General features: G+C 43.0%; 1 protein-coding gene across 5 annotated transcripts in view; it reads right to left on the bottom strand.

Moving 5' to 3' along the window:
- The window catches only part of SCUBE3 (signal peptide, CUB domain and EGF like domain containing 3), a 127,606-nt gene that overhangs the window by 51,869 nt on the left and 48,626 nt on the right, over positions 1-27,111 (bottom strand). For 3 of the 5 annotated variants that reach the window (XM_056844024.1, XM_056844027.1, XM_056844029.1), the window contains 3 exons: positions 25,202-25,336; positions 13,263-13,388; positions 12,454-12,570 (listed from right to left, as the gene is read on the bottom strand). In XM_056844024.1, coding sequence (XP_056700002.1) covers positions 12,454-12,570; positions 13,263-13,388; positions 25,202-25,336 — 378 coding nt within the window. The remainder of the gene's footprint in view (positions 1-12,453; positions 12,571-13,262; positions 13,389-25,201; positions 25,337-27,111) is intronic. The other 2 variants (XM_056844026.1, XM_056844028.1) reach the window with 1 other exon arrangement.

The raw sequence follows: 27,111 nt of genomic DNA, 5'->3' as shown, positions 1-27,111 counted from the left end.
AGATGGCTTTAACTTGGGATCTTCTGCATGAAAAGCAGATTTTCCACCCCTGAACCATGACCCTTCTCCTGCATCTTGTTCAGCACTTGGCAATCCCCATCCAACTGGATGGGAAAGAATTTTTCCTTCTGAAGCAGGAAGAAGAGAATGTTTTCTACATGGTCTACCCAAGTAACCTCTGTTTTATGGATATACTCTTAGAAGCTCTGCTTAAGCTTCTTCCACTAGACATATCCTGCTGTAGGCCTCTACGCAACATGGTTTCAAGTAACTGTGCTATTGCTGTGAAACTGCATGGAAAAACGTTTACTGCATCTATGGCTGTCCTGCTTCCCAAATGCATTTGGGCCATTTATGGATGGCTGCTTCCTTGTGGTCACCCTGCCAACCTATTCGGGGCTGTGCTTTGATTATGCATGCATTTTCCAACTGTCAGAGGTTACCTCGCTCTCCCTGTGCGTTTTGCCCACGTTTTCTGGATTTGTGTTTAGCCGGCATCCCAAAAAACTTGGGGAAAACATGTGGAAACATGCAGGGAGGGCAAGGCGACCTCTGACAGTCGGAATATGCAAGCATAATCAAAGCAAAGCCCTGAAGTAGTTGGTGGGGTGACCATGAGGAAACAGCCATGCATAAACGGCCTTGGAGATTTGTACTTCTAAAATAGGTTGCTTGTTTTAAACTATGGGAGAATTAACTTTTTATGGTGGGCCTTAAGTAGCCTTAGAAAGCGAGCAGGAAAGCTGAAGGCATAAATCCCCAAGAACAGGGCCTGAAGGAAAATCCAGTGAACACGAAAGCAGAGAACAGAGTAAGACCTTTCAGGAGCCAGGTACAGCAACCAGGCAGTTCAAGATGACAGTTGCTCAGGCAAAAGGCAAAGGTCACGAATACAAGTGGTTGCCCACTGGGGACCTGCCTTAGGTCCCAGTTTTTAGGAGAAAGGTAGGCATATACATTTTTACACAAAATATATCAAACCACGAGTTTGATGTTCTCTCAGGCTCCAGAGTCCACGAGCCTGAGAGAACATTACACCCCAGGGAACCTTGCTGAGCACTCGCTCCTGAAGCTGTTTGCTGTGGCAGCCCAATTCACAATAGCTGCCTCTATTGTTAGGGCTGCCAACCTCCAGGTGGTGGCAGAAGATCTTTTGCTATTACAACTGATCTCCAGCCAATAGAGATCAGTTTGCCTGGAGAAAATGGCCGCTTTAGCAATATGATTCTATGGCATGGAAGTCCCTCCCATCTCAAACCCCGCCCTCCTTAGGCTCCTCCCCAAAAACCTGCCCCTGATGGCGAAGAGGGACCTGACAACCCTATCTATTGTGGAAGTGGCAGCAAAGTAGGTCGGAGGTGGGTGTGGGTGTGGAAGGGCATGCTGTGTCTCACACAGGGACAAATTCTGCAAAAAGTGCCCCCTCCCTGCAGTTTTGGCTTGAGAAAACTGTGCATGTGTGGGGAAAGCTGGAGCCCCTGCTCCCCAGCGCTGTGATCCTGGTCTGAATCGGGCCCTGCAATACTTAGCAGAAGTTCTCTGCAGTTGCCACGTGGCTGTGTGGAAAGTGAGGTGGCCAAATGTATTCTGTAATTTGACTCTATGTTCTGTGAATGCATCTGTTCAGACCCTCTTAAATCATAATAGATCAACTACTTAACAATTAACAGTGAACACTTCCTATAATAATGTTTCGGGAAACCTCAATAAGTAAACCCTAAATAAGTGTCTGAGAATACCTTGTTGCATAAAGAGGGTCACTATGTGATTAATCCTATGCATAGAAGCTCTGATATACTGGATTTAATATGTGCTTCCTTCTAGTTACAAAAGATTGAACAAGCACAGTGATTTGACAATTCTATGCAGTTCCTTTTAGACTCGAGCACATGCATCCTGAGACCACAGCCTAATACAGGAAGAATACACTTTATGATACAGGAAAACACACAGGCAAAGACCATAATGGTTAGAGTTGACTAGACTAGACTTCAAAACCTGATATGCAGAATTCAGATATGATTAATTCTGCATGTAAACTTTGGAAATCAAGTTTTGTAGTTATATAAGTTTAATTCATATATATGAATGCTTTCATAACAGTAATAAACCAGCACTGCTTCATCTCACAACCTGTAGCCCTGTACATCAAGGGGACTTATCCCAGTACGGCAATTGCCAGTTCAGTACTTGGTAACTGGTTTTGATGGTGTGCTTTCTCCAGCAAGAGAAAGATCAACTGTACAGAAAAGCCACCAGAGATCTGATGTCACCCCTCAACAGTAACTCATGCACAGTTTCAAAAAAGCCCTATTATCATGGGTGGGTAAAGTGTCGTCAAGTCGCAGCCGACTTATGGCAACCCCTTTTTGGGGTTTTCATGGCAAGAGACTAACAGAGGTGGTTTGCTAGTGCCTTCCTCTGCACAGCAACCCTGGTATTCCTTGGTGGTCTCCCATCCAAATACTAACCAGGGCTGACCCTGCTTAGCTTCTGAGATCTGACGAGATCAGGCTAGCCTGCAAATCTTGAAAACCCATCAGGGTATCAGATTCTGCTCACTGCCGACTCACCATGATCACCACCACCAGTGGCAAAAAGAAAGGTATCAATTTGTCACTAATCAATCAATGTTACCTGATGGGGTTCTATCCTGATTGTGTTGTACACACTGCAGTAACCACAAATAATGTATTTAAATAAAATTGCATATAAAGCAAAATCGCTTTACTTTGGCTGTCTGCTACAGGGATGAGAGGCTTGTAGATACTATTTGAAGTTTTGCCCTGCTTTCCTCGGACTCCTGCGATCAGTCACTGTGCACACATTGCAACTATAAGAATTAGAAGCTTGCTTTTTATTTTAAAATGAAAATTTAAATTCTCAGAACACTGAACACTGCAGCAGATACCAAATTCTGCACTTGTACAATAAGCATGTCTGTTATCAAGCTGTTTCATCAGTGACAGAGCAAGGTTGTTCTTTTCATGTTTGTGAGGTTGTCTTTCTACAAATCACCATGCAGCACTTTAATCACTAATCGTTTTTATAGGATTTTTTTTTAAAAGCCTGATACTTAAAGTTACTGCCCTCTCTTCCCCAGCCTTTGATCCCCAGGACAAGGCAACCTTCATTAGGACGGAACCACCTCCATAAGAGGTATGTTATTCATTATCTGCATTTTTAAAAGCAACATTAAAAAAAGTGGGGTGAGGGAATGAAAAACACTGGCCATAGCCCAATGAAACTGCCATTCAAGCAAGCGGACTGCACTTCCTGCTATGGTGTGATCTGAAGGGGACCTGTATTAGTCGAACTGTTTGGAGCAGCCCTTCAAACACACCGCATTCAATTTCAAAGAGCTTGGCCAAGGGAGCGAGCTAGCATTTTCCTCGCTGGAAACTTTATTCCCTGTGAAATGATGAAATATTTCAGCGGAAATGGAGGATGAGAAGGGGGGGGGATGAGGATGGCTGTTTGCTAAGACCCAGCAATAAAACAAAAAAAGGGTAGTTATAAATAACGAAGCAGGTATCTTAGCCTTTCGGCCGGCTGTAAATCTATTCCCAGGGCTTCCCCACTGGGATGGTGGGATTAGATGCCTGGTAATAACCCTTGGCTGCACAATCCTACAGTGTTTTCCAAGCAGAGCAGTCATGAGCAGAGAGCAATGGTGAAGTTCGGACATGCAAAGGCCTAAATGGTACGCTTATGTGTAGCTGCATACATGGTAACACTCAGATTATTTCAAAGGGGTTGCCTAATTCAGAAAGGATATTACAGCCATAGAACGATCATTCTTGTTCCATTTCAGCAGCCAGTCAACAATTCAATGTTATGTCTTCATTATTGCATACTTAAGATATTGGACACACAGATTTGGAGCCCCTATTGTCTAAAAGACGTGAACAGGACTCTTCAGTTTGCCTCTTCTCCTGCCCGTCCAGCAAACAGGAGCAACAGGAGGACAAATTCAGGATGTGCCCTATGGAAGGCCAGCTTTCCATTTTCAGTGCAGGAACATCCCAGGAAATGCCTTCCTTTTGAGAGTCTTTTTTCCTAGACTGCATAGGCAGACATCTTTTGTTGTACCATCCAGAACAGGCTCCTAAACAAAACTGAATCTCAGGACAATAGCGGGCTATTTTCTGTCTGACAGCTTAAATACATGGACTTAACAGCAACATATACAGGGACTAGAACTTGATAAACAGCTGGCTAAATATGCATTTATTGTCTTTTGACTCTTACTTTGGGAATGCTTCACAGGACGCCTATCATATCTTATGGGTAATGTTACGTTTAACAGGAAAACTAGAAACAGGACTGGCCCAGTCCCTTGAGAATTCACTGGCCAATGAATTAAAGTATATCTAGCTATTGAAGATTAAAGTGAAGTTTCCAAAATAGAGAAACTCTGCGGATGGAGTAAAAGGGTGGCGATAACATTTTATTTTTAAAAGGAGTCCCATTGCTCTCACGTCAGGGTAGGACTATGGCAAACCATCAAAACCTCCAAAAATCACATTTAAAAAGTTAGACTTACATTTACATAGCATAGAGTGTTCCAAGCCTTTCATATATTTCTCAGTAATCCTTTTGACAAATATTACAGTTGGTATCATTATTATTCCACTATTGGACATAAGGTAACTAAGAATGAGAGATGGCAACTTGCCTAAGATCATCAAACAAGTTCATAGCAGAGGCAAAATTTGAACACATGAAGCTGCCTTATACTGAATCAGACCCTTGGTCCATCAAGGTCAGTATTGCCTAGTCAGACCGGCAGTGGCTCTCCAGGGTCTCAGACAGAGGTCTTTCACATCATCTACTTCCCTGTTCCCTTTAACTGAAGATGCTGGCGATTGAACCCAGGATCTTCTGCATGCCAAGCAGATGCTCTACTACTGAGCCACAGTGGTTGGTCCTTTGGCTGTTATGTTATACTAACAGATGGCATGAAGGCTGGAGGACCATCAAGTATCACTCATCTCTGATGATACCATATATACTATCTCAGTAAGTCTCATGTCACTTCCACAAACTCATTCTACAGAACATTCACTAGCACATCTGAAACACTGATTTGGAGAAAAACTGAACTAGGGTTTGGAAATATCCTGCAACAGAAATACTTCCTTACAGGAAAGATGTCTGAATCTCAAAAAAACAATGTGTTTCACTCACTAAGAGTTTTTATAGACAATTAGCTTACAGTGCTAGGTAGCTAGAGGTACAGTATGACTGGACTTCAGAGGAAATACAGAGTACAGCATATTCTGGAATCAGCATGGACAGATGGCTCAGTCAGTCAGCACAGATGTGACTGAAGCAAAGAAAGCCCTGAGGGCTGCATACATGAACTAACAAGATCCTCCATTTGAAGGAATCTGTATTAGGCTGAATTTTATCTTCTGTGTTTTAAGAATGCTACAAAAAGGAGACTAAGCACAATGTTATGTCAGTGTAGTTCAATGATAGGTGACTACAGACACATTTTTAAAAATCCACTGGAGGAAATGAAAAAGCTAATTGTTATTCTATATGAGTAAAATTAAAGAGGAGGCTTGGCAAGTATTCAGGATGACGCTTTCAGACTGCAATCTGAAGTATATTACTTAAAAATTCAATTGAAATCAATACACTTTATTTATTTCTTTTTTTTTTTATAAAAAAAAATACACTTTATTTCTAAGTTTATATGCACGGAATTCTGGTGCCAGTCTTATGGGTCCCCGATTCTTCAAATAACATAGACAACATAATAAAAGTAACATTACCAAAAATATAACCTTTAGATTCTAAAAAGCTATAAAATACTCAGTTACTGCTACATATGTACCCTAAGATTATGAAAACTGGGAGGTGGTTGGAGTACAAGCAACTTCTCTTAGAATGTCAATGCAAAGGGGTTTTAATAGAACCCTAACTGCTCTACAATATGCAATGAAAGTTTGACCATCTGTAGGTCCTACCAAAAAATTGCTGTGCATGCAGAGTATTTTCTCAGCAGTTCACCAGATGCTTTCAAAGTCAAATATCTGAACTGATTTTAATCTCTGTTTTTTGCAGCAACAACAACAAAAACATTACAATGTAGCTTGATCACTTCCTAAATCAGACTTCTTAATAATCTACTGTCAACCTACATAAGCATCTGAAACCAGTAAAGCATCTCTCTGTCTCTCCAATGTTTTGTTGTTCCAAAACTCAAACAGTGTTAATTCTAACACTTGTTCTCAGGCTGAGACCTTATGATGCCAAGTTTTTGGTTGCAACCAGCTGCTATGATCTAATATTAACCTCTCCAGCTCTTCCCAAGACATCAGATAATAAAGACAAGCCAAGACAGCAGCTATCCTGATGCAAGCATCAGATTTCCTCATTCAAGGCATTAAAATCATGAAATTCTCTTGCTGTGAGTATGCGTAACAATCTAGAGTATCTACCCAAAAGACAACAAACAAGATATTGCTACCAACTGTGCACAGGCGTGCAATTGTGTGAGATTAAATGGAGATGCACAAAATATGTTTTAACTAAAAAATACACAGTTCCAAAATTTATGCAAGGTACCAAATATTCTTCCATTTGCTTTAGTCGCAGCATTGACCCTTTATCTCTGTTTGCAACCAAAATTAAAATAATATATTATATGAGCCAAAAAGATCCAAAAAGGCATGGTAGTCCCCGATAATTACTGCAGTGTCTACTAAATGAATCTGAAGCTATCCTTGTTCCACTACTCCTAAGGATTTCAAAACATTCTGAGCATAATCCTGCATCTTCAGTATTATCTTGGACCTCTGCAGTCAAAGGAAAATCTGTTTACTATAGTCTATAGAGGAAGGCTGAAGTGTGGCAAGGCAGCAATGATTTCAGCTAGCAGAGGATGCTCTTTTGCACACAGTTGTAGTACTGCACTGGCTCAACTGTTGCCCTCTCCGAGGAGGAGGACTGAGATGGTCTTTTGAATGCCTAATGAACAGTTGAAGCAGAGGTAAACAGTACTGCTATAAATTGTGGTACTTCAGTAGAAAACATGGGAAAAGTGCCCAAAAGAAATAAGGCATCAAAACGGCACTGGATTTTGTAAAACACTCCTCCATATGGACCATGCCACTCACACTAACATCAAGATTCCCTGAATCTGCCATGTCCACTAGGAAGGATCAGTGTGGAAATCATCATAATTTCTTTGAATTAGACATGATCAGTCAATGCAACCAAGCCCCAATAGACATGCCCTTTATATGCCCAACTCATATGTCCTGGGGCAAACAGAAGAGGTAGGCATCCACACTCACTCCTGAATGCATATATAGTGGAAATTGGTATTTACAGCTATATATGACCACAAGTACATTAAATGGGGTGTTTCCTGGCACACAGGATACTGCAGAAATTCAGCCCATTCCACTCGCCTATTTTCCTATTAATATGACATCTGAGTGTTAAATATTTGTCCTGTTTGAAATATAACTGAAATGTCTCTAATTACTTCAGATGGAAGCGATACCAGATTCAAAGAGCTTTTTTCTTTACAGAAAGGCATGGCTTGGACTTGGGCACCAGACAAACGCAATGAGGGAGAGGTCAGTGAGCAGCGATGCCAACTGATAAACTAAATATGCTGCTCAAGATCAATTGATCAAGGAGCTTCTAAGGGATAAAAGGAAAGGATAAACTAAATGGGGTATATAGGATTGCCAGCCTCCAGATTAAGCCTGGAGATCTCCCAGAATTGCAACCGATCTCCAGAATCCAGAGCTCAGTTCCCCTGGAGGAAATGGCAGCTCCATAGGTTGACTCTATGGCATTATACCCCACCGAGGCCCCTCCCTTCAGTGGGGTTCCCAAACCCCCACCCTCCCCAGGCTCCACCCCCAAATCTCCAGGAATTTCTCAACCCAGAGTTGACAACCCCAGGTATACAGGAAAGGGGCACAGCAGTGCACCCTCCCTTCATCCATGACTTACTTCCTATAGCTGCTCTCACGCATATCCGAGCTTTGCTGAAAGTTCAGCCATCATCACCTACTTCTGTTAGAAATGGACCTCTTCCTCTTTTTTATGAGATCAGGACACTCCCATGTTTAAACAATACTGAACTGTTGCAGTCATATCAAACTTGGCACTTAGATTATTCAGAAGATGCTGACTTGTTGTGAGCTGAACAGTGAAATTGGAAAGCTTTCTCTGTTAACTAAGAATCAGAGGTCCACAGACCAACACTGTGGCCTGCCAGTGGACTGAAATGGCCAGCTTTTTTAACTAGCCCTGATTTTTCAGTTTCAACACATTGGGCTGTCAAAACACAAATTAATCAGGTGATATTAGATCTATGACAGGACAAAGCTTCTCCTGAATAAAAAATGTGCATATTAAGCTGCTCTTTAAGGTCCAGGAAAGGGTCCAGAAAAAAGCTGGTGATCTTTTCTTTACTGCAGCACAGGAGGAAGGGATGTAATGAGAAATCTGGACTAGGCTAACAGTGCCATCCTAAACAGAGTTACCCCTTTTGAAGTCCATTGAGGTCAATGGTCTTAGAAGGGTGTAACTTTGCTTAGTCAATCAATCAATCAATAATTTATTAAGGTCATGCACCAGCAGATTAAAACAGAAGACTAAGAATATATATACAATCTTCTATTAAGATATATATTAAAAAGCAAGTGTGTGTCACTAAATCAACACTGTACCTCAGTAGACTTGGGCAGCTGCACAGAATCTGGCAACTTCACCTGAGGTTTCAGACTCAGGGTCTGCAAGAGGAAAGGAGGTAAACCATTCCTCTGATCTTCCTGGGATTTTTGGGAGGATGGATATAATAACTATACATCTAAGGTTATTATAGGAGGGGCAAAGCAGCATCTTATGTTCTGTCGTTTCAGAACGCTGCTTTGAATTACACTGTAAGTTTATCTAATTAGCCAGTCTCCTTCAGCATCAGTGACCCTGGGGCCTCCCAGAAGACAGAGCTACTGCCACAGAAGAAGTAAGAAGGAGCTTGGTGGCATGGAGTGTCATGCTCATTGCTCATGCCTTGAAATCTGGACTAGGCTGACAGTGCCATCCTAAATAGAGTTACCCCTTTCAAAGTCCATTGAGGTCAATGGCCTTAGAAGGGTGTAACTTTGCTTAATCAATCAATCAATCAATCAATCAATCAAAGTGGCTAAAGTGGCCCCCGTGTGAGTCTCACTTTCCTCCCTCCTGCAGTAGATTTGGATGGACAGTTCAAATCAGTTTGTGAAATTCATCTTTCTTCCTCACTGCCTTTTGAACTTTGCTGCTACCTCAGAGCTTCCACATCCAAGTTCCCGAAGAGAGCCCCAATACTTCTAAAGGCTGCAGACAAATGGGAATGACATTTCATTTAGTTTTTCCCACCATAGTGTAGCAGTGCTAGTAGAACTTTCCCTTTCTATGTGAAAAGCACTGGAGCCTTCTTCGTTTTGGGCCAGGGAGCAATTATGACCCCTTGACTCACATTCCTCTGGCTTCCAAAGTTCCCTTATCTGCAGGGTTACTTCATTTATTTCCTGCCCCAGCTCCTGTGCAGCTTAACAGAAAGAAACTAAGCAGGTGAAGCTTTCCCCATCTTTTCATCTCCTTGCTAGGAAAAAAAACTTCACTTGCTTAATTTCTTCACGTCAGGCTGCAGGTGACAGCATGTTTATAGGATGACTGGGAGTTAAACCCTTGAGTTGGCTTCCATTGTGCAGGTCACTGGGTCTGGCTTTTGAAGCCATTCAGAAAAAAGGAAGGAAGCTAGGGTTGCAATCACAGGGATGGGACATACCTGGAGATTTTGGGGTGGGGTGGGGTTTGGGGAGGGACTTCAGTGCCATAGCGTCCACTCTTCAAAGCAGCCATTTTCTCCAGGTTAACTGATTTCTATCACCTGGAGATCAGCTGTAATCCCAGGAAATCCAGCTACCACCTGGAGGCTGGCAAGCCTAAAGGAAGCTATCACAAAGATTGTGAAAGCAAACAAAGAAAGGAAAAGTGGATAGGAGAATGAAATTTCCATAAACATATTTCTCCTCCGAGGGGACATGTATACATCACCATTAAGACCATGTAGCACACCAGATGTTACAGACAGTTCTCTATGCCCCTGCAATTCTTTTATTTAAACAGCAACTGTGTTGAAGGAGAATGTTCAGATCAAACAATTCAGAGGAAAGCTATGTCGGAAGTGAAAAGTCTAAAAGGCAAATCATATGCAGACAGAAGGAAATGTGCATGTTCACCCTAGGAGGAAAATGATTATGGGGAAGGAGAAGCACAGTGGCAATCTTTATACATTTTACAGCATTCAGAAAACAAGAACCTTTCTTTACCTATAATGTGAAACAAATACAAGAAACAAAAATCAAAATTATAGCATAGTAGACTGAAGTTGAAATTTGAAGAAAAAAGAACCCCCTATTAACTCTAGGAGTATGAACAGGTTGTCCAAGTAAACTGTGAAGTCACCTTCCCTGCTGGGTTTCCAAGTAAGTTTGAGAAGCTTTAAGTACCTGGTGTCCTATGTCAAGGCAAGAGGCCGCACAAGGAAAACTGTGGATACCCTTTGAGCTGTAGAGGTGCAAACCACATTGCACTACTGACCCAGGTCCTCTGGGTTGCAACCAAACAACATAGGGGAGAGGATCGCTCCCTGCAGGTGCTGTAGGGAGTAATCCTCTCCCCTATGTTGTTTAATATCTATATGCATCCCTATATGCGTCCCTTTGCCCAGCTGGTTCAGACTTTCAAGTTGGGGTATCATCAGTACTCTAATGACACCCAGCTTTATCTGATGATGGACGGCTATCCAGACTCCACCCTGGACACCCTGGCCAGGTGCTTGGATGTCGTGACTGGATGGTTAAGAAAAAGTCGACTGAAGCTGAATCCAGTGAAGACAGAGGTCTAGGTTGGGGCGGCTTGAGGTCGGGGTGCCAGGTCCCAGCTCTTGACAGCGTGCAACTAACATCTGCTACTGCCGTCGAGAGCTTGGGTGTGATCCTGGATGCCTCCTTATCCATAGAGGCCCAAGTCACAACCGTGGTCAAGGTGGCTTTTTACCATCTCCGCCGGGCCCGACAGCTGGTGCCCTACCTCTCCCGCCTTGATCTAGCCATGGTTATCCATGCAACGGTCACCTATAGGCTGGATTACTGTAACTCGCGCTACATAGGGCTACCCTTGAGACTGATCCGGTGGCTCCAGCTGGTACAGAATGCGGCGAGAGCTTATTCAGCCTGTGCTCTGACAACTGCACTGGCTCCATCTGGAGTATCGGATCAGGTTCAAGGTGCTGGTTTTGACCTTACATGGTCTTACATGGTCTGGGACCTTCGTATCTTCATGACTGCCTCTCCTGGTATACCCCCTGAAGAGTGCTACAATCTGCTGATAATAATCTACTGGTGGTCCCCAGCCCTAAGAGTGGGCGGCTGTCCTCGAGGAGTGCCAGGGCTTTCTCCCTGGCTCTCGTCGAGGACAGCCACATACTCTTAGGGCCTTCTAGGCCCTGGCTCTGGCCTTGTGGAATACTCTGTCAGCTGACATCAGGGCCCTATGGGACCTTAAAGAGTTCCACAGGGCCTGTAAGACAGAGCTATTCTGCCAGGCCTATAGTTGAGGGCAGCTGCGGATATTATATTTGCTGGCCTCCCTATTCCCCCCACTTTTTGTATTATATGTTGGAATCCATCTGAGGGGATGACTGTTTACTCGGTCAAGTCGGTAGCACCATCTTGAGACTTGTTAGACTTTAACTGGAATGTTATTGTTTTAGGGTTTTAAATTTTGACAGTTGATGTATATTTTAAAGGGTGTGACCTGTCCTGAGCCTGGCCTTGGCCAGGGAGGGCAGGTAAGAAATCGAATAAATAAATAAATAAATAAATAAATAGCACGTTGCCTCCCACTCACCTGGCACGCAGTCTGGGTCAAGTGCATCCTTCTGTGCCCACAAACAGTTCTAGAACAGAACCATTTCAACACTCCATTTCCCCTCAAACATCCCAGATCATAACAGGGCAGCTGGACCTTTTGATGCAATGCAGAATCATTCTAAGAACATACAGATACTGTTCCCAATATGGAGAGTCGAAGAAGGTTGAAAATAGTCTTTTGGCAACCTGTTACTGTGGCGCTTTACTTTCTTTCTGACACCTTGGAAAGGTGACCTTTATAGTGCTAGATTGTTTTCTTATCTCTTCTATAAAGTGGTTTTTGTAGGGCCCGAGGAAATTGTGTTTTACAATAATAGATTGTTTTCTGTGGCTTTATGTAGATTGCCCTTGGTATCAGAGTATGAACTCCCATAATTTTTTTAAGCAGTCCCATACATAGGAAGTACTGCGTCGAAAGTACCACACTCTGTTGCCTACATACACACCACACACAGACGCACTTTCAGCCATGATTTGCATTATAGTTCTCACCTACCTATGCATGTCTTCCCATCAGAATGTAGCACAAACTTGACATGGCAACCACACTTTGGCCCTTGATCTGTATCATCACAAGTGTGCTGACACCCTCCATTACCATAGTTGCAGGTCACTGCAATGGAAAAGAGATCAGACAAAAAGTAAATAGTTGCTTCAAAACATTATCATCACAAAGTCAATAACACAGAAACAGGGGTCCCAAACTGTCAGTCTTTTGTAATGGCCAATCCATGAAACCCAGCGTCATTTGTCAAATCGAATAGATTACCGGTTCCATTAGGCTAGCATCCCATGTGCTTTTGGATGACATAACCTATTGCACTATCTCACTTTTGATCTAAGAGTGCTTCACATGGAAAGTCATCTGCATACCTACTACATGTTCTATTGCACAACTAGAAGGGCAGAGAAGCAGTCAGGGAAAAGACGATGCAGAACAGACATACCACATTGCTTACACGTCATTTGAGCACTTCATCTTTTATTTACAAACCATAATTCCAACCTACATTTTATTCCTTGTTTGGCATCATGATTTGTAGGCAAGAGAACAAACCAATGTTTGCCATTTCATCCAATTCAGGTGTCACAGTGAACTACGGTTTCTCAGGAACCAAGGAGTCTTTGTCTGTAAGCCAGAAGTGTGATAAGGAGGGGGAGAGCATTCAGAACCCTCAATTTCAGTGAATCAGCGGTTAATCCTATGATGGTTATATTTGTATTTTTCTTGCTCTTTCTGGGTCCATCCATAAAATGCACCAAGGCTAAATCTAAATGTGACAAGCCCCCATTGCAGGTACTTACACTTGCAGTCTCGTTGGTTTTTGGTGAGCTCAAAACCAGGTCGGCATTCACAGGCAATGCCACCTTTTGGGGTTTCCCGACAGATGTGGGCACAACCATGGTTCTTGTTCATGCAGTTCATTCCTTCTAAAAGAGAAAAGAAACAACATAAAAGCTACTCTGCTCCCATAAGTTGCCAAGCTAGGAACAGCTATGGACAGCTCACATTAACTGTCAAAAGGAATGGCCAGCTGATCATTTCTGCAGCTCTGCAGTGGCTGCTGTCAGACATAACTGGTACACAAGATATTTTCTGGGGAAACACAAGTATCTTACTACAAGAACTCTGGAGTTCAGACAGCACAGCCAACAGTAACCAATGGCACCACACACTGGTCCCCGGCCACTGCCATGTGGGCAAGCACATGCTGAAGCTTCCTGCATGGCTAGACTGCTGGGACTGGAACTACTGAAACAGCGCACCTGATCCCTTTGTTGGGAACTGCCCGGTTGTTCCCGTAGTTGAATGCAAGAAAGTCCCTGGCTAAAGGAAGCATCCAGCCTTTGTGTAGCAATCTTTGCACCCCTAGGTAGCAATGAAAGTATCCACAGAAAGTGTGCTGAAAAATGGTCAGCCCATGAATATCCATCACATTCTTCCAATCATAACTGTTCACAGGTAACCCTGTACCCTATTGTCCTCCTTGTTGCACTTCCTTGACTGTACACTCCAAGAAGAACATTACCGCGGGCAGCACTCCCCGCAAACACCAGGAACAAAGTTTTCATTGGGTTCCAATCATTATCTAAGCCAAAGATGTTAAAAGTAGAACAGTACACATAAGAATCTAAAGTAGTAATACCAAGGAGAGTTAAATCTCCTCCTACATAAAAGCATAAAAAAATAAAACAAAATGTCTTCAGGTCAACTCATGATCTCTCCTGGAAATCTGAAGGATCATTTTTGATTTTGCTGAAAATCCGCACAGACAAAATCAGACAGGCACATCTTTATGACATGGCAATCTTATTGTTCATGTATTTCTAAACTATAATGTTATCTAGGAGGAATCATATTTTTCTCATTGTTCCTATGGAGCTGATCACAATTTTCCAGAGCTTTCCCAGCCACTTTACTCGATCACCTGCATTTCCACTGTGCCCAAAGCTCAGAGTGCAACCTGTTTTACTGTGTTGTTTCCCACCAGAATACGGTGCTCTCTCTTTGTCAGCCCATGAATATCCACCAGATTCTTCCCATCATAAGTATTCACAGGTAACATTGTACCCTATTGTCTTCCTTGTTGCACTTCCTTGATTGTACACTCCAAGAAGAATATTACTGCGGGCAGCCAATTCAAGCTCCCTCTCTTCCCCAAAAGGGGTCAAAAAGCTCCTTAGGCTCTCTCAGCATTGTAAATCTGCCAGAGGCAGCATTAGCAGCAGACATTGCTGTCTGGCGAATCCAAACTGCAAACAAAACAGGGTGCTGCTGACTCATACCCCTGGATTGTTTGAGCTTTTTCTCTGGCACGAAAGATGTTGAGTTCAGAGCGCTAAGGTCCATCTCTCCATGTTGGCCACCCACCATAACAAAGAAACAGAGCCAGGAAAGCCATGCCCTTTGTGTTACTGCCTCAGAGGGCTAAAACAGGCTATGAGCCATAGGGATTGGGTCAGTTCGTCTGCAGATGTTGTGGTTTCACAGAGAGAAACAGCATTAGTGGATAATCAGATCTACCACAGAATACTGAACCCAAGCTCAGGTTCTAAGACTACAACATACTCTTATTTAAGAGTATATCCCATGGAACACAGTTGCACTAATTTCTCAGTAAACACACACAGACCTCTAGCAGCACACAGGCTGTCCAAGTATCTAAACATGTGGCATCATATAAATAAGCAGTGAGGATGACCAGAGGACGTCCAACTATCAGATCTGGAAGCTGCCCAGAAACTCAGAAGTGAGGAATATGGAGTTAGCAGACTGCACCACTGAGAATCTGCTAACCCCATATCAGAGGTTGGCAAAAAATGGAGGATGTGATAAATCATGTAAAATGAAAACTCATAAAATCATGAAGTCAGAGATGGGATGTTATTAAAGTATACGTAAAAATAGCATCCATAAAAACTTCATTGACATCAGCAAATGACAGCAATTAGTATGAAGAAGCTGTTCAGTCTTTTTACTTACTGTGCCAGTGATCAGTTACAACTCCCTACATAGTAGAATAGATCTCTCCACTGATTAGCCATGTTTCTTTAGTCCTGCTATTAAATGCCAGAAATTAGACTAATGAGCTGCATAAAGGGCCTTGATAAAGAACTGAAAGGGGTTTATCAATATTATACAGCAGTGCCTTTAGATTACCAAGCTTACAATGTGCAGGATGAATCATATTGTGCCGTATTTTATGGGGAAGGATTGCTGCTGAATGGAGGGTTGGGCCCCATCCAGTAGACAAAATGGGCAGAGATCAATGGATTTCCCAAACCACTAGAAATTAGGGATGGGTGGGTATTGTATTTCTATTTCTATTTTCATTCCCACATTCTGCATCCAAATGCTGAATCTCAAGACTGCCTCTCATTGTTGGTAACAAAGGCAGTAGGCATGGTCAACACCAATTCCTCTGAAGAAATTACATGTCCTAATTTTTGGTTTGTTTCTGAGCCACAAAAAAAGCAGAAAGCTTTCTTAAGCAGTCATCCTAACCCATGGAAGGGCTCAGTATAATTACAGACCTACACTGAATGGGTTATCACTTTTCGTAAATTCCTAATATAACCATTGCTGCTTTTGCATTACATTTCCTCCCGTTTCCTATAATACAGCTCATTACTCTAACACCTTTTACTCTACCACCTAGTGCAACACATAGAATTTCCCACTAATCTACCACTGGAAGGTGTCAGGCTGAAAGGAGCACTGCTTCAGATCAATTGCACAATACATTACGCTGACACTTCCTCTCATTTCTTCTTCCCAACTTTTTCCTTCTGAGATCCTCCCCTTCCCACAATGTCCCCATTTCAGTGCCACAGCAGTCTATACTGAATTAATTTATTTAAAACATTTTTATGCTGCCTTTCCACCTGATCAGGGTCCCCAAGACGGCAAGCATAAGAACATGAAAACACTTGCACAATTTAAAAGAACATTTAAAATTATAAAATAATTCAATAAAAACACATAAGCAAACAACACCAGAACCAGGGAAGGAAGGCCTTCCAGTTCATGAGGAAGGAAAGATGTCAACTTAATTTTTCTATGAGCACTCAAGACCTGTATCAGTAGATGCAACAGCTGAACAAATTCTAGCACTTTTTCATTCAACTTGACAACAGGGCACAGTCATCAGGAGGGCCTAATGGACACTCATGTTTCAAGCACAGAATGCAACACCGTCCCAGGCTGATTTCTGAGGATGTCAGCAGCAATTCGGATCCCTTTCATTCCTCAACATCACTATTATTCTTGGCAGACCGGTCATCTCTTTGCAGGAGAGGGCTCAGCTCTCTGTTTGCAGCCCCCCCCCCCGCCTGACAAAAGAACTGCTGACAGAAGCATGCTAAACTACCCCTTTAACAAGAGCCGTCATTCCTTAATCACTGCTCTGGTGAGCGGCATGTGCACTGCTTAGATTCCTAACCTGGAGGCATCTTTAAGGCTTAGAGTTTCACTAGGTAGTGAAATTTTCATGAGCTTTTCTACTAGTGATAATTACCGTAACCACTAATGAAGAAGGAGAACAATGTCAGAAACACCTTAAAGACTAGCAAAATTTCTGGCAGGGTATGAGCTTTCGTGAGTCACAGCTCACTTCTTCAGAAAGCTCATACCCTGCCAGAAATTTTGTTAGTCGTTAAGGTGCTACTGGACTCTTGCTCTTTTCTACTGCTAGTGACAGACTAACACGGCTACCCATCATGATCTAATGTCAGAAAGACAGAGAAAAGGAGACCTCTGCACAAACCAAATTCACACAAGTTTGTTTAATGATGGAAAGAACACACTGTGGTGACATGAAGATACAGGGTAGGTTCTGCTACACATCACAGCGGACATGTTTGGTACATGATTGCCATTTCCATGAAAGCCTTGTTTTTCTTTTAAAGTTCCACCCTAACTCCTTCTTGGAAACTGGTTTAGGGGGATATGGAACCATGATTTGAACAGGCGACAAATTATAATTGACCATTTAGTGTTTCTGTTTATATATTTGCCTTTGGAAAGAAGCACTTCTGATATTTTTTTAGAAAGCAAAACAGAGGATCAAGACTCAGCAATGGGGAAAGTAGCCATCTTTTCATTGTCCTTCCTACATGAGGCAAAAGGTTTCCGCTTAAGATCATGGAATATACAGCAGACGTGCACCTCATTATCACACATATATTCCTAGAGCACGTTGTGGGGGGGGGGAAGCCTCCATAACAGGGGTCCCCAACCTTTTTGAGCCTACAGGCACCTTTGGGATTCTGACACAGTATGGTGGATGCAGCCACAAAATGGCTGCCTCAGGAGAAGGAACTAGCCACAAAATGGCTGCCACAGTTTACCTTCAGTCACACTGAGAAGATCCTTATGTTGTGGTGGCAGCTGCTGCCAAAGCAACATTTTTAAAAATCTGTACCCAATCAATTATCTAATGGTCAGTCAGAAGCCTTGCTGGGCAGAAGCCCCACCTGGATCCATCCACTTTCTTAAATCACTTTGCAGGCACCAGGAAAGGTAACAGCAGGCCCCATGCTGCCCAAAAGCACCACGCGGGGGACTCCTTTTCCAAAACAACCCAAAACAATCCTTATTGTTTGGTATTGCCATTCAGGCTATTAGTGGAATGATTGCGTCAGCAATATGCCCAGTGTGACCAATGTCCTGTGGAGCTACAACCTGCCAATTTAGTCAAAGTGACTTTCGCTGGCAATATGCAAGGCTCGGAGCTTCAGAGAAGATACTGAAGAGACAGGAAGTACTGACCAAGTGCAGTGAGAGAGAGATGTGGAAGTGGGATGATGATATGGCTATAATTATAGGCTAACCCCCCCCCCCAACACACACACACAATCAGAGCATTCTTCTCTAGTACAAACAAGGCAAGTGCTGTCATGGAAGGGGGAAAGCTGGTGCCTGAGAAGCACCAGCAGAGGTCTATTATCAGCACAAGGACCATGTTCTACTACCCAGGGCCCGGAAACCCAATGGTATGTTTTATGGGCCTTAGTTCCACAGTATTTGCCAAAAATATAGCCTATGTAATACAGAATCAGCAACAGAAAAATAAACACAGAGATACAACCATGAAAAACTGAGAAAACCGTTTTAATTTTGTCAGCTGTTTCCCTTTCCCTACATGGTCTGTTCTCCAAAGACCTCACCTCTTCCCATCCCATCCCACCCACATATACACTACTACTTCCTCAGCTTTATGCTGGAAGCTTGGGACAATCAACAGAATTCTGGACCTTTGCATCTCTCTCCTCCTGATCTGTTCTCTATGGTTCCAACTGAACTGGCAAACCAAGAATCTGCTGTGTAGGAGTGGGGAAACCCGTAGCCTGGCTGCTTCACTCTCCTGGGAAACAAGGAAAGGTCACCTACAACTTCAGCAGTAAATGCTGGGCTCTGTGGGCACTGAACAGAGCATTGAAAAGAGTTTATATAGCATTTAACAAAATCCAGAAACAGACAGAGGAAATGAAGAACGTAGTGTGGTCACAGGCAGCATAATTCCGGTAAGAGATTGCACGCTGAATTCTCTGGCCCTCACAGAGGCATCTCATTTAAGTACAAGCATCCGGCAAGCAGCTGCTGTTTTGCTCCCTCCAAGAAGCACCACATAGGAAGCCCAGGGTTTCTCATGCAGTTTTACAGTGTGGCGAGTAGAACCGAAGCAACCGCAACAGTTGTCTGACTATTTTACAGGCAGTCCAGGGTGTAATCTCAAGCTTGCTCTAGAGGTGCTGTTAGTGCTGTGCCAAAACAGATTTGCGAGGCTATGTGACCTCAGAGGAGATTTTGGTGCTCAACAGAGTAGCTACAAGAACACCGAAGGAATTGCATGGGGGAAAGCCACATTTATTGAATAGGGTATATTCAGCGGGAAACTTCATAGTCTGAGGGCTCTTCTACATGACAGTCATTCAGGGATTATAGGTACTTAAATTCAGCCAAGGAGTCTCTGTACTTTGATCATTCGATCCCCTGAAGATTACAACATTCTTAGATATGTTTGTGAGAAAAGGATAGCTTGTGACCATGTTCTTTATTTGAAAAAGGCTTGGCTTAATTTCCCATCCCTCCTGTGGATTTACGTATAGGGAGTGAGGGTTTGCCCTTTCCTAAACTGGCTCAGAAGTTTACTTCTAGAAGAAAAGGTAACTGTATGATGGCATGTTGTCTGGTGCCAAGAGGGAGCTCTCACTTTTAATGATGCATTTTAAGTATTCCCTGAAACAGTGGAAACTGAGCATGAAGGATGCATTACTAGAAAAAGCACAAATGTTTTCAAGACTCTGTGACAAGACAGTGCCTCCATTCAAGCACACTGTCCATACAAGCTACACCGATTCTCTTTCATCCCCATTTATGCTGCAAATCACTGGGGCAGAAAGAGGCATAATACAAGGAGGATGGTGCATTGTGGAGTGCAGGGGACAGATGTGCATTCCATGTGTAACCTTCTCCTCCCCACTTCCACATTCCCTCCCCAAGCATATAGTCAAACCAAGCAGTTGGGAAGGGCCATGGTTCAGTGGTAGAATGCATGCTTTGCATGCAGGACCCAGGTCCAACCCCTGACATTTCCAATCAAAGACCCAGGAAGTAGGTGTTAGAAAAGGCCCTTTCTCTGGCTGAGATCCTGCAGAGCTTCTGCCAGTGAGAACAGACATTACTTAGCTAAACAGAGTTTCATAAGTTCACCAAGGATGAAAACATCTTTGACTGACTCTGTGTTGCAAGGTTCTTTTGTTTGGAAAGGGGGTAGGGAAGAAATAATGTTTCTTCAATTCTAAGTTACTGGTTTAAATCCAGCCCATTAAAAATAATGTCTGTTTCTATCCAATAGCTGTCCAGCTGTGTCCATGAAATGGGTTTTGGAAGAGCTTGTTTCATTTTCTCAGAAGCTGCAAATTATGACCAGTTAACATCATAAAAATAGTTGCCACTGCAGACCCTAACTGACCCTTCCCTCCCCCATTTCTGGCAGCCTCACTTGAAAAGCAGAGAACTAAGCAGGGTATGTATACACAGTGACTCTGTGGCAGCACTGAAGAGTGAATGGTGAGATATCAGTGGGAGAAACTTATTCACAAACTGCCACATAGACAAAAGAATATGGGATTTAGTTCTGCAATTGATTGTGGGATTCTGCATGGCGGGGGGAGGGTTGGGGTCACTGGGGATGTTGGGGGAGATAGTTGTTAATTTCCTACATTGTGCAGGGGGTTGGACTAGATGACCCTGTGGTCCCTTCCAACTCTATGATTCTATTATTCTATTCTATGATTCTAAATCCATTCGGTATCCATGCAACGGCAATAAGTACAAGCTAGACAAGAAGAAGAAGAGTTGGTTTTTATATGCCGACTTGCTCTACCACTTAAGGAAGAAATCAAACCGGCTTACAATCACCTTCCCTTCCCGTCCCCACAATAGACACCTTGTGAGGTAGGTGAGGCTGAGAGAGCTTTAAAAGAGCTGTGACTAGCCCAAGGTCACCCAGCTGGCTTCATGTGGAGGAGTGGGGAAACCAACCCAGTTCACCAGATTAGCATCTGCCGCTCATGTGGCAGAGTGGGAAATCAAACCCTGTTCTCCAGATTAAAGCCCATCGCGTCAAACCACCGCTCTTAACCACTACACCACGCTGGTTAGACTATGGCTCTAGCACAGCAAAGTTGGGTACATTTAGGATGGACTGGCACCAGAGTCAAATGGATGAGCCAACGGGTTGCTGCCAGAGTGACAGTGCAACCCTAAGCATCTACACTCAGAAGTAAATCCCAGTGAGTTCCACAGGAGTTACTCCCTAATATGTCTGTTTAGGATTGCAATACTAAAAAGAGTCACTTCACTTCTAAGTCTACTCACTTCTGTGAAGGGGGGTATGCTTCAGTTTATGATTATACTGTGAATCTCCTAGACTGTGGCACAATTGCTCAAGACAGGGCAAAACTGGGTTCCGACAGGGAACAGAGAAATCTGACCCATCCAAGTTTACAACTTGGAGGCTGGAAGGTTTACAGTTCCTTCTTGTCTATTTTGACCTTATCATTGTCCCTTGCTGGTACACAAGGAAAGGACTTGTCTGTGGTTAACAAGAAAATCAAAATAGTTGTGGAGGGGAAAGAGAAACTGCATCAAGCAGAGTGAAATGGATCTGAGGTAAGAATTGGGGGGGGGGCATAGATCAACCACCTCAGCTGGTTTGAACTGTACTAGGAGCCAGGCATATGGATGGTCTCTAATGGGAACTCAAAAGAAACAAGTTACCACAAATAACCTAGTCAGGAAAAATGGAGAAGAAGAAAAATCAATACAGAATCCTGTGCCGGGGCAGACATCCTATAATACCAGTATAAACAAAATAAGACATGCTTTTTTGCCATTTCAGTTTTCCTTAGAGGCTAGTCCAAGCCACAGAAAATAAGCATTAATGATGAGATGACAAAGCCAGCAACACACAAGGATAAACAAGAAAAGGTGAGTCTTGTTGATACTGTGGTAAGACTATTCTCCTGCATTCTTCTACTTCAGTAACTTGTTTGGGACTGGTATTAATTGCTTCTACTCAGCACTAATGTTTGAGACACTTTTGAAAGGGACCCTCGGGGTCTTTGATGCCTGGATCAAAAAGCTTATTTGGTTTAGCTGAAGCTTCTTTAAATGACATCACAGTCTCCAACACAACTCTAAGCAGTTTGTTTGTCTGACAGTCAAATACAAATGCTCCAGTTCCTGACAAAGCTGTTGTTAGAACCTCCTATGCTGCTCACAGAGCACTTGTGCAGCATAGTGGCTATGAGAACAAGCGACAACCAAGGAAGTCCCTCATGGCCACAGCCACAAGCTGCTTTCTCTTAGCCCCAAAGAGCCTCTCCACACCTGGAGGTAATAATATGGACCTTTCTTACAGGATTGTTACAGGGAATACAAAACGGGCTTGAGCTTCTTCAACGGCTGCCCCATGCCTCTGGAACAGCCTCCAAGAAGAGGTTGGGGAGGCTCCTACTCCCAGGCTTTTCAGTGAGGCTAAAAGACAAGAGTTATTCCAAAGACTTTTGAAACAGCCTGGGTCTGGGCTAAGGAGGAATAATGGTCTGGTGGGGGGGGGGCATAAGGTGTTTTAAGCGTCTTTTATATCTGTTGTTTTAATGATTACTGTTCTATCAAGTTGTTACCCAACATGGGTCCTGGGATGCCTAGTGCAAAGGTGGGTTTATAAACATTTTAAATTAATAAACACGATTATGTCTGCAACCACTTTTCAGCTGACTTCTCCCCGCCCCAGGCACTGGACAACAGTGATCCATAAAGCTAAATGGCTAGCAGGACGGTGGCCTGATACCATATTGATGGATATCTATTTACACAACCAGTTTGTCTGACTGAGAATGCAGGTTAAATGCTTCTGTCCAGAAGAAGCTGTGGGGTTGCTTCCCCACACACCCAGTTTGCAACTTAACCCCTCTTCAGCACAGCACCATTAATCCAGTGTCCAGTTGACCAGTGCATGGTAAATGTGGGCTGAATTGCAAGCTGGGTGTGTGTCGATGCAATCACATGCTGAACTGGGAAGGGACCCATTCAACCCACACTCACAGGCCCATTTTGCAGTGGCCCTTACAATTCTAGCAGTGCAATCCTATGTAGAGTTGCTCCAGTCTCAGCCCACTGATTTTTTGAGCTGAAATTGTAATGCTCCATCAGACTGTACCATAATTTAGGTGGAACTAGATGCTACTGGACAGCTGAGGTCAGGTGCCAAGAGCTGATCTATGCCCAGTTCACAGTGTGCCATTCACATAACCCCAGCGGCAAAGTTAAAAGGTTTGACTCAAAATATAGCTGCCACAGGTTGAAACAGTGTGAACCATGCCTGAATAGAACGCCTTTAACTCTGTGATGCCATAAAAACAGATTTCTAATATATAATGCACCAATAGAAAGTAATTTGCGCATTACATAAAAAGTCCTGTTTGAAGTGGTTTAGCAGCAGTTAACATATTATTAACATTGGGCTATAATTCATTTGTTCTTATAAACAAGTCAGTAGCCAAAAGACAATAGACAACACATGGGACATGAAGTGCAAAGGACCTCCAGAATTCTGCTGCTTAAGCAGAGGAACTCAGCTCTTTAACAAGGACTATAACCAGATGTTGTTAAGTTTGGGTACTTGCAGATCAAGAGCTTTGTGAACAACTAGCACTCTGAATCTATATATTAAACACCTCCAGTGAACACAGGAGCTGTGCCTGGTTCATTCTCATTATGATCTCAGCTTGTCAAGGCAGATTAGCTGAATCAGACCCACTGACCATCCCACCCCCTCCCATCCCACTGTGCACATGCTAGTGAGTAATTTTCTGATATTTTTGTTTCTTGATCTTAAATTATTTTATTACCCATCCTGGGTCCCATTTGCTTGGAAGAAAGGAAGGCTTATAAATATTTTAAAGAAATGAATACCAGAATGTACATACATAGCACTGATTATGGTTGAGCATCTGCAGGCTTGGACCACATTCTGCTTGCCAGTTGTGAGCAGGGAGCTGATCGTTCAGCAAGATGTTCAAATACATCTGAGCAACTTTGGATGCTTCTGATTAGCGCAATTACAATACTTACCAGAATGACTACATTGTCTGCTTCCATTTGTGTGTGTGTGTAAAGTGGCATCAAGTCACAGCTGACTTTATGGCAACCCAGTAGGGTTTTCAAGGCAATAGAGGTTTGCCATTGCCTTCCTCTGCATAACAATACTGATATTTCTTGGTGGTCTCTCATCCAAGTACTAACCAGGGCCAACCCTGCTTACTTTCTGAGATCTGATTAAATCAGGCTAGCCTGGGCCATCCAGGTCAGAGCTGCTTCCATCTACTGCTCCCCTAACTTTCTGCTACTATTGCTGCACATAGTACAAAGGGGTGGGGGGGAATCCAACAGGAGATTTTCTTTAAATTAAGCTTTACTATTTAGTTGTCTTATTGTACCTTCAGTGTCTGCCCATGATCCCAGCTTATCTTGTGATCAGTTCTTGAATAGATGCCACTGATTCCACAGAACAAAAGAGAAGGCAATGCAACCTGCCCAATGGTTATTTAAAGAATGCATCCAACTAAGCAAGGGATGAACAGCAAACTATTCTGTGTTAGTCAATTGACACCCTTCTAAACCCATTCACTTCAATGGTTGTACATCTGCTTAGGACCTGACCACAACCCCAGCAGAAACATACCTCTTCTAGAGGAATTGAAATGACTGAGTTCTTGAACTGGGCAAAAGCAGTGCAAGCTGCAATAACCTGGCCCTATAGCAGTGACAAGCTCCTGACGAACTTCACCAGGGATTACTGATGCAATCCAAACAGGATCTCACCTCAAATGCAATCAAGAGAAGTCAAGCAAGGTAAGTTTGCCCAGTGACTGTTTCATGGCAAAGTTTGCCGCATGACTACGTAGCATGTACCTCCTTTCTGGAAAAATTCTATCATTTAAATCCCGACCTGAGTGCTAGCAGTTCACTTCTGTTTAGAGCCACATCAAAAGTGTGCATCCCATGACCCAGCAGGCATACAGCTGTGGCTTCAATACACCCACCCATATGAAAAGTACTTTAGAACTGGAAATTTAATCTTGACCATAAAGATAATTAACTACTTCTCTTTTCAACTAGTGGAAGCAGAGACTGACATGCAGCACAAGAAATTAAGGCATTAAAGACCAACCTTCTGGGCGCTGGATGCAGGTATGCTGGTTATCACTCAGGAAAAATCCATCGCGGCAGTGGCACTCGTAGCTCCCCATCATGTTGACACAAGTCTGCTGGCAGCCACCATTTCCCTCTGCACACTCGTCCACATCTGTCCCAGGAAGCAAAGAAGAGAAAGAGGAGACTCTGAGGCTTACATCATACTGTTTATATAGCACAAGTATATAAACATGTATTATGCTTGTTTCTCTCTCCTGATAAAAGCCAGGCCCCACTATTCCATCAAGCACACGATGCAACTGTGACAATAGAATTAGACTTGATTCTTGATGACTACAGCCACAGAGGCAAGAAGCTGGTTTAAACCCAGCTCAGTGGTTTCTGTACAGAAACTCTTTACTTTTTCCCAGGTAAGTGAGCTGCAACTATTCATTCACATGTAGTAAAAATTAAGTACTACACTTGGGAACAATGATACCCACCCATGATACAGAGTCTTCATGGCGATGCAATATACCGGCCCTCCCTCCACACACACTGGCCCATCACAATACCTGGCTAGCATTTAATAAAAGCCTTACAGAACACTGCTAGAGTCAGATGTGGTAACCAGGTATATTGTATGACAGTGAATGTGATAAGAGGAAAGATTGCAATTCTCCATCCCTCACCCTCATGTCAAGTTTTATGGACCTTCATCTTTTACATATATTTACACACTGTTCTTCCATTATAAAATAATGAAAGGAAATTTTTGAATGGCTGGAAAAAAATCAAGCATTCCCTCAATTTTACCAATGGAAAAACTGAAGCGACTTCCATACATACACACTTTTTTTCAAGTGTTGTTTTTGAAGCTCCAGTACTAACTACTGCAATGGCCAAGATGTGAACAACAACTACTGGGCAGCAGTTCAAGAATCGGCACAACACCACAATCACAACTCACGATTCATTTGCCTAAAGTGCAACAAGATGATTTTTTTTCTAAAGCTGGAAGTTTTGTTTGTTTGTTGCCACTGTTGTTTTGAACGAGAAAGAGCGCCTCAAGTAAGAGAGTCTTTTAAAATCTTGGTCAGAGAGGCTTTCCAATTATTTCTGGATTCCTTAAGGGCCACATTTCAACAGATGTTTTATTGTTGGCGCCTCAAAGACTCCACACAGAAGTCATTGGTGAGGAGACCCAAACACCCATCCATTCTTGTGAACTGTTGCACTTTCATCTATCTTGGTTTAAAAAAACAAGGCAATATCCATCTATCTGTCAAAACCAAACCACATGTGACACATCCTCAGGGCCAAACTAGATGTTATGGTGCTTCCTATATGGATTCTCTGGTTAGTCCAAAGTTATGTAGAATCTTTATGCATTCAAGATATAATTGCCCCTTTTCAATGGTTTAGCTGGGCCGTATGCTAAAGATCCCTTTTTTCAGACCGGCTGTGTCCCTGCCCTCTTCAGTCAGTGGACTCCTTGGTACACATCCTTTTGCATTGTCCTTACATATACCAACTTAGGCTAAAATGGATCATACCATGTTTTAACAAATGGTCCACATCTTCTCGAGCAACTTTGGAACAAAAGGTTCAGTTCCTCTTAGAGAACTCTGACCCTCAGTGTACTTATTTTGCTGCTCTTTTTTTGGAGGCTGCAGAGAAGAGACAAAGGGAGATGTTTTTAGAGATGGGTCTTATTTAAGTTTTATGGTTGTATTGTTCAGGACCTCGGTCTAAGAACAGGGGGAAAGAAGAGAGATGTTATGGTGGCCATAGGTCCAACCTGTGGCCAGTGATGCCATTTTAGAGAAGAATTTTGTCATTTTAAAATGCCACAAGGGCCCAACAATGCAATGGGACCAGGCAATCTTCTCTCACCCCCCCCCATACCTTTTCAAGTGCAAAAACAGCCGTGAGGGGCTTTTCCTC

Source organism: Euleptes europaea, chromosome 2, assembly GCF_029931775.1.
Source record: "Euleptes europaea isolate rEulEur1 chromosome 2, rEulEur1.hap1, whole genome shotgun sequence".
NCBI lineage: Eukaryota > Metazoa > Chordata > Lepidosauria > Squamata > Sphaerodactylidae > Euleptes > Euleptes europaea.
Note: the sequence above shows the minus strand (reverse complement) of the source record. Positions and strands in the feature narration are given on the sequence as shown.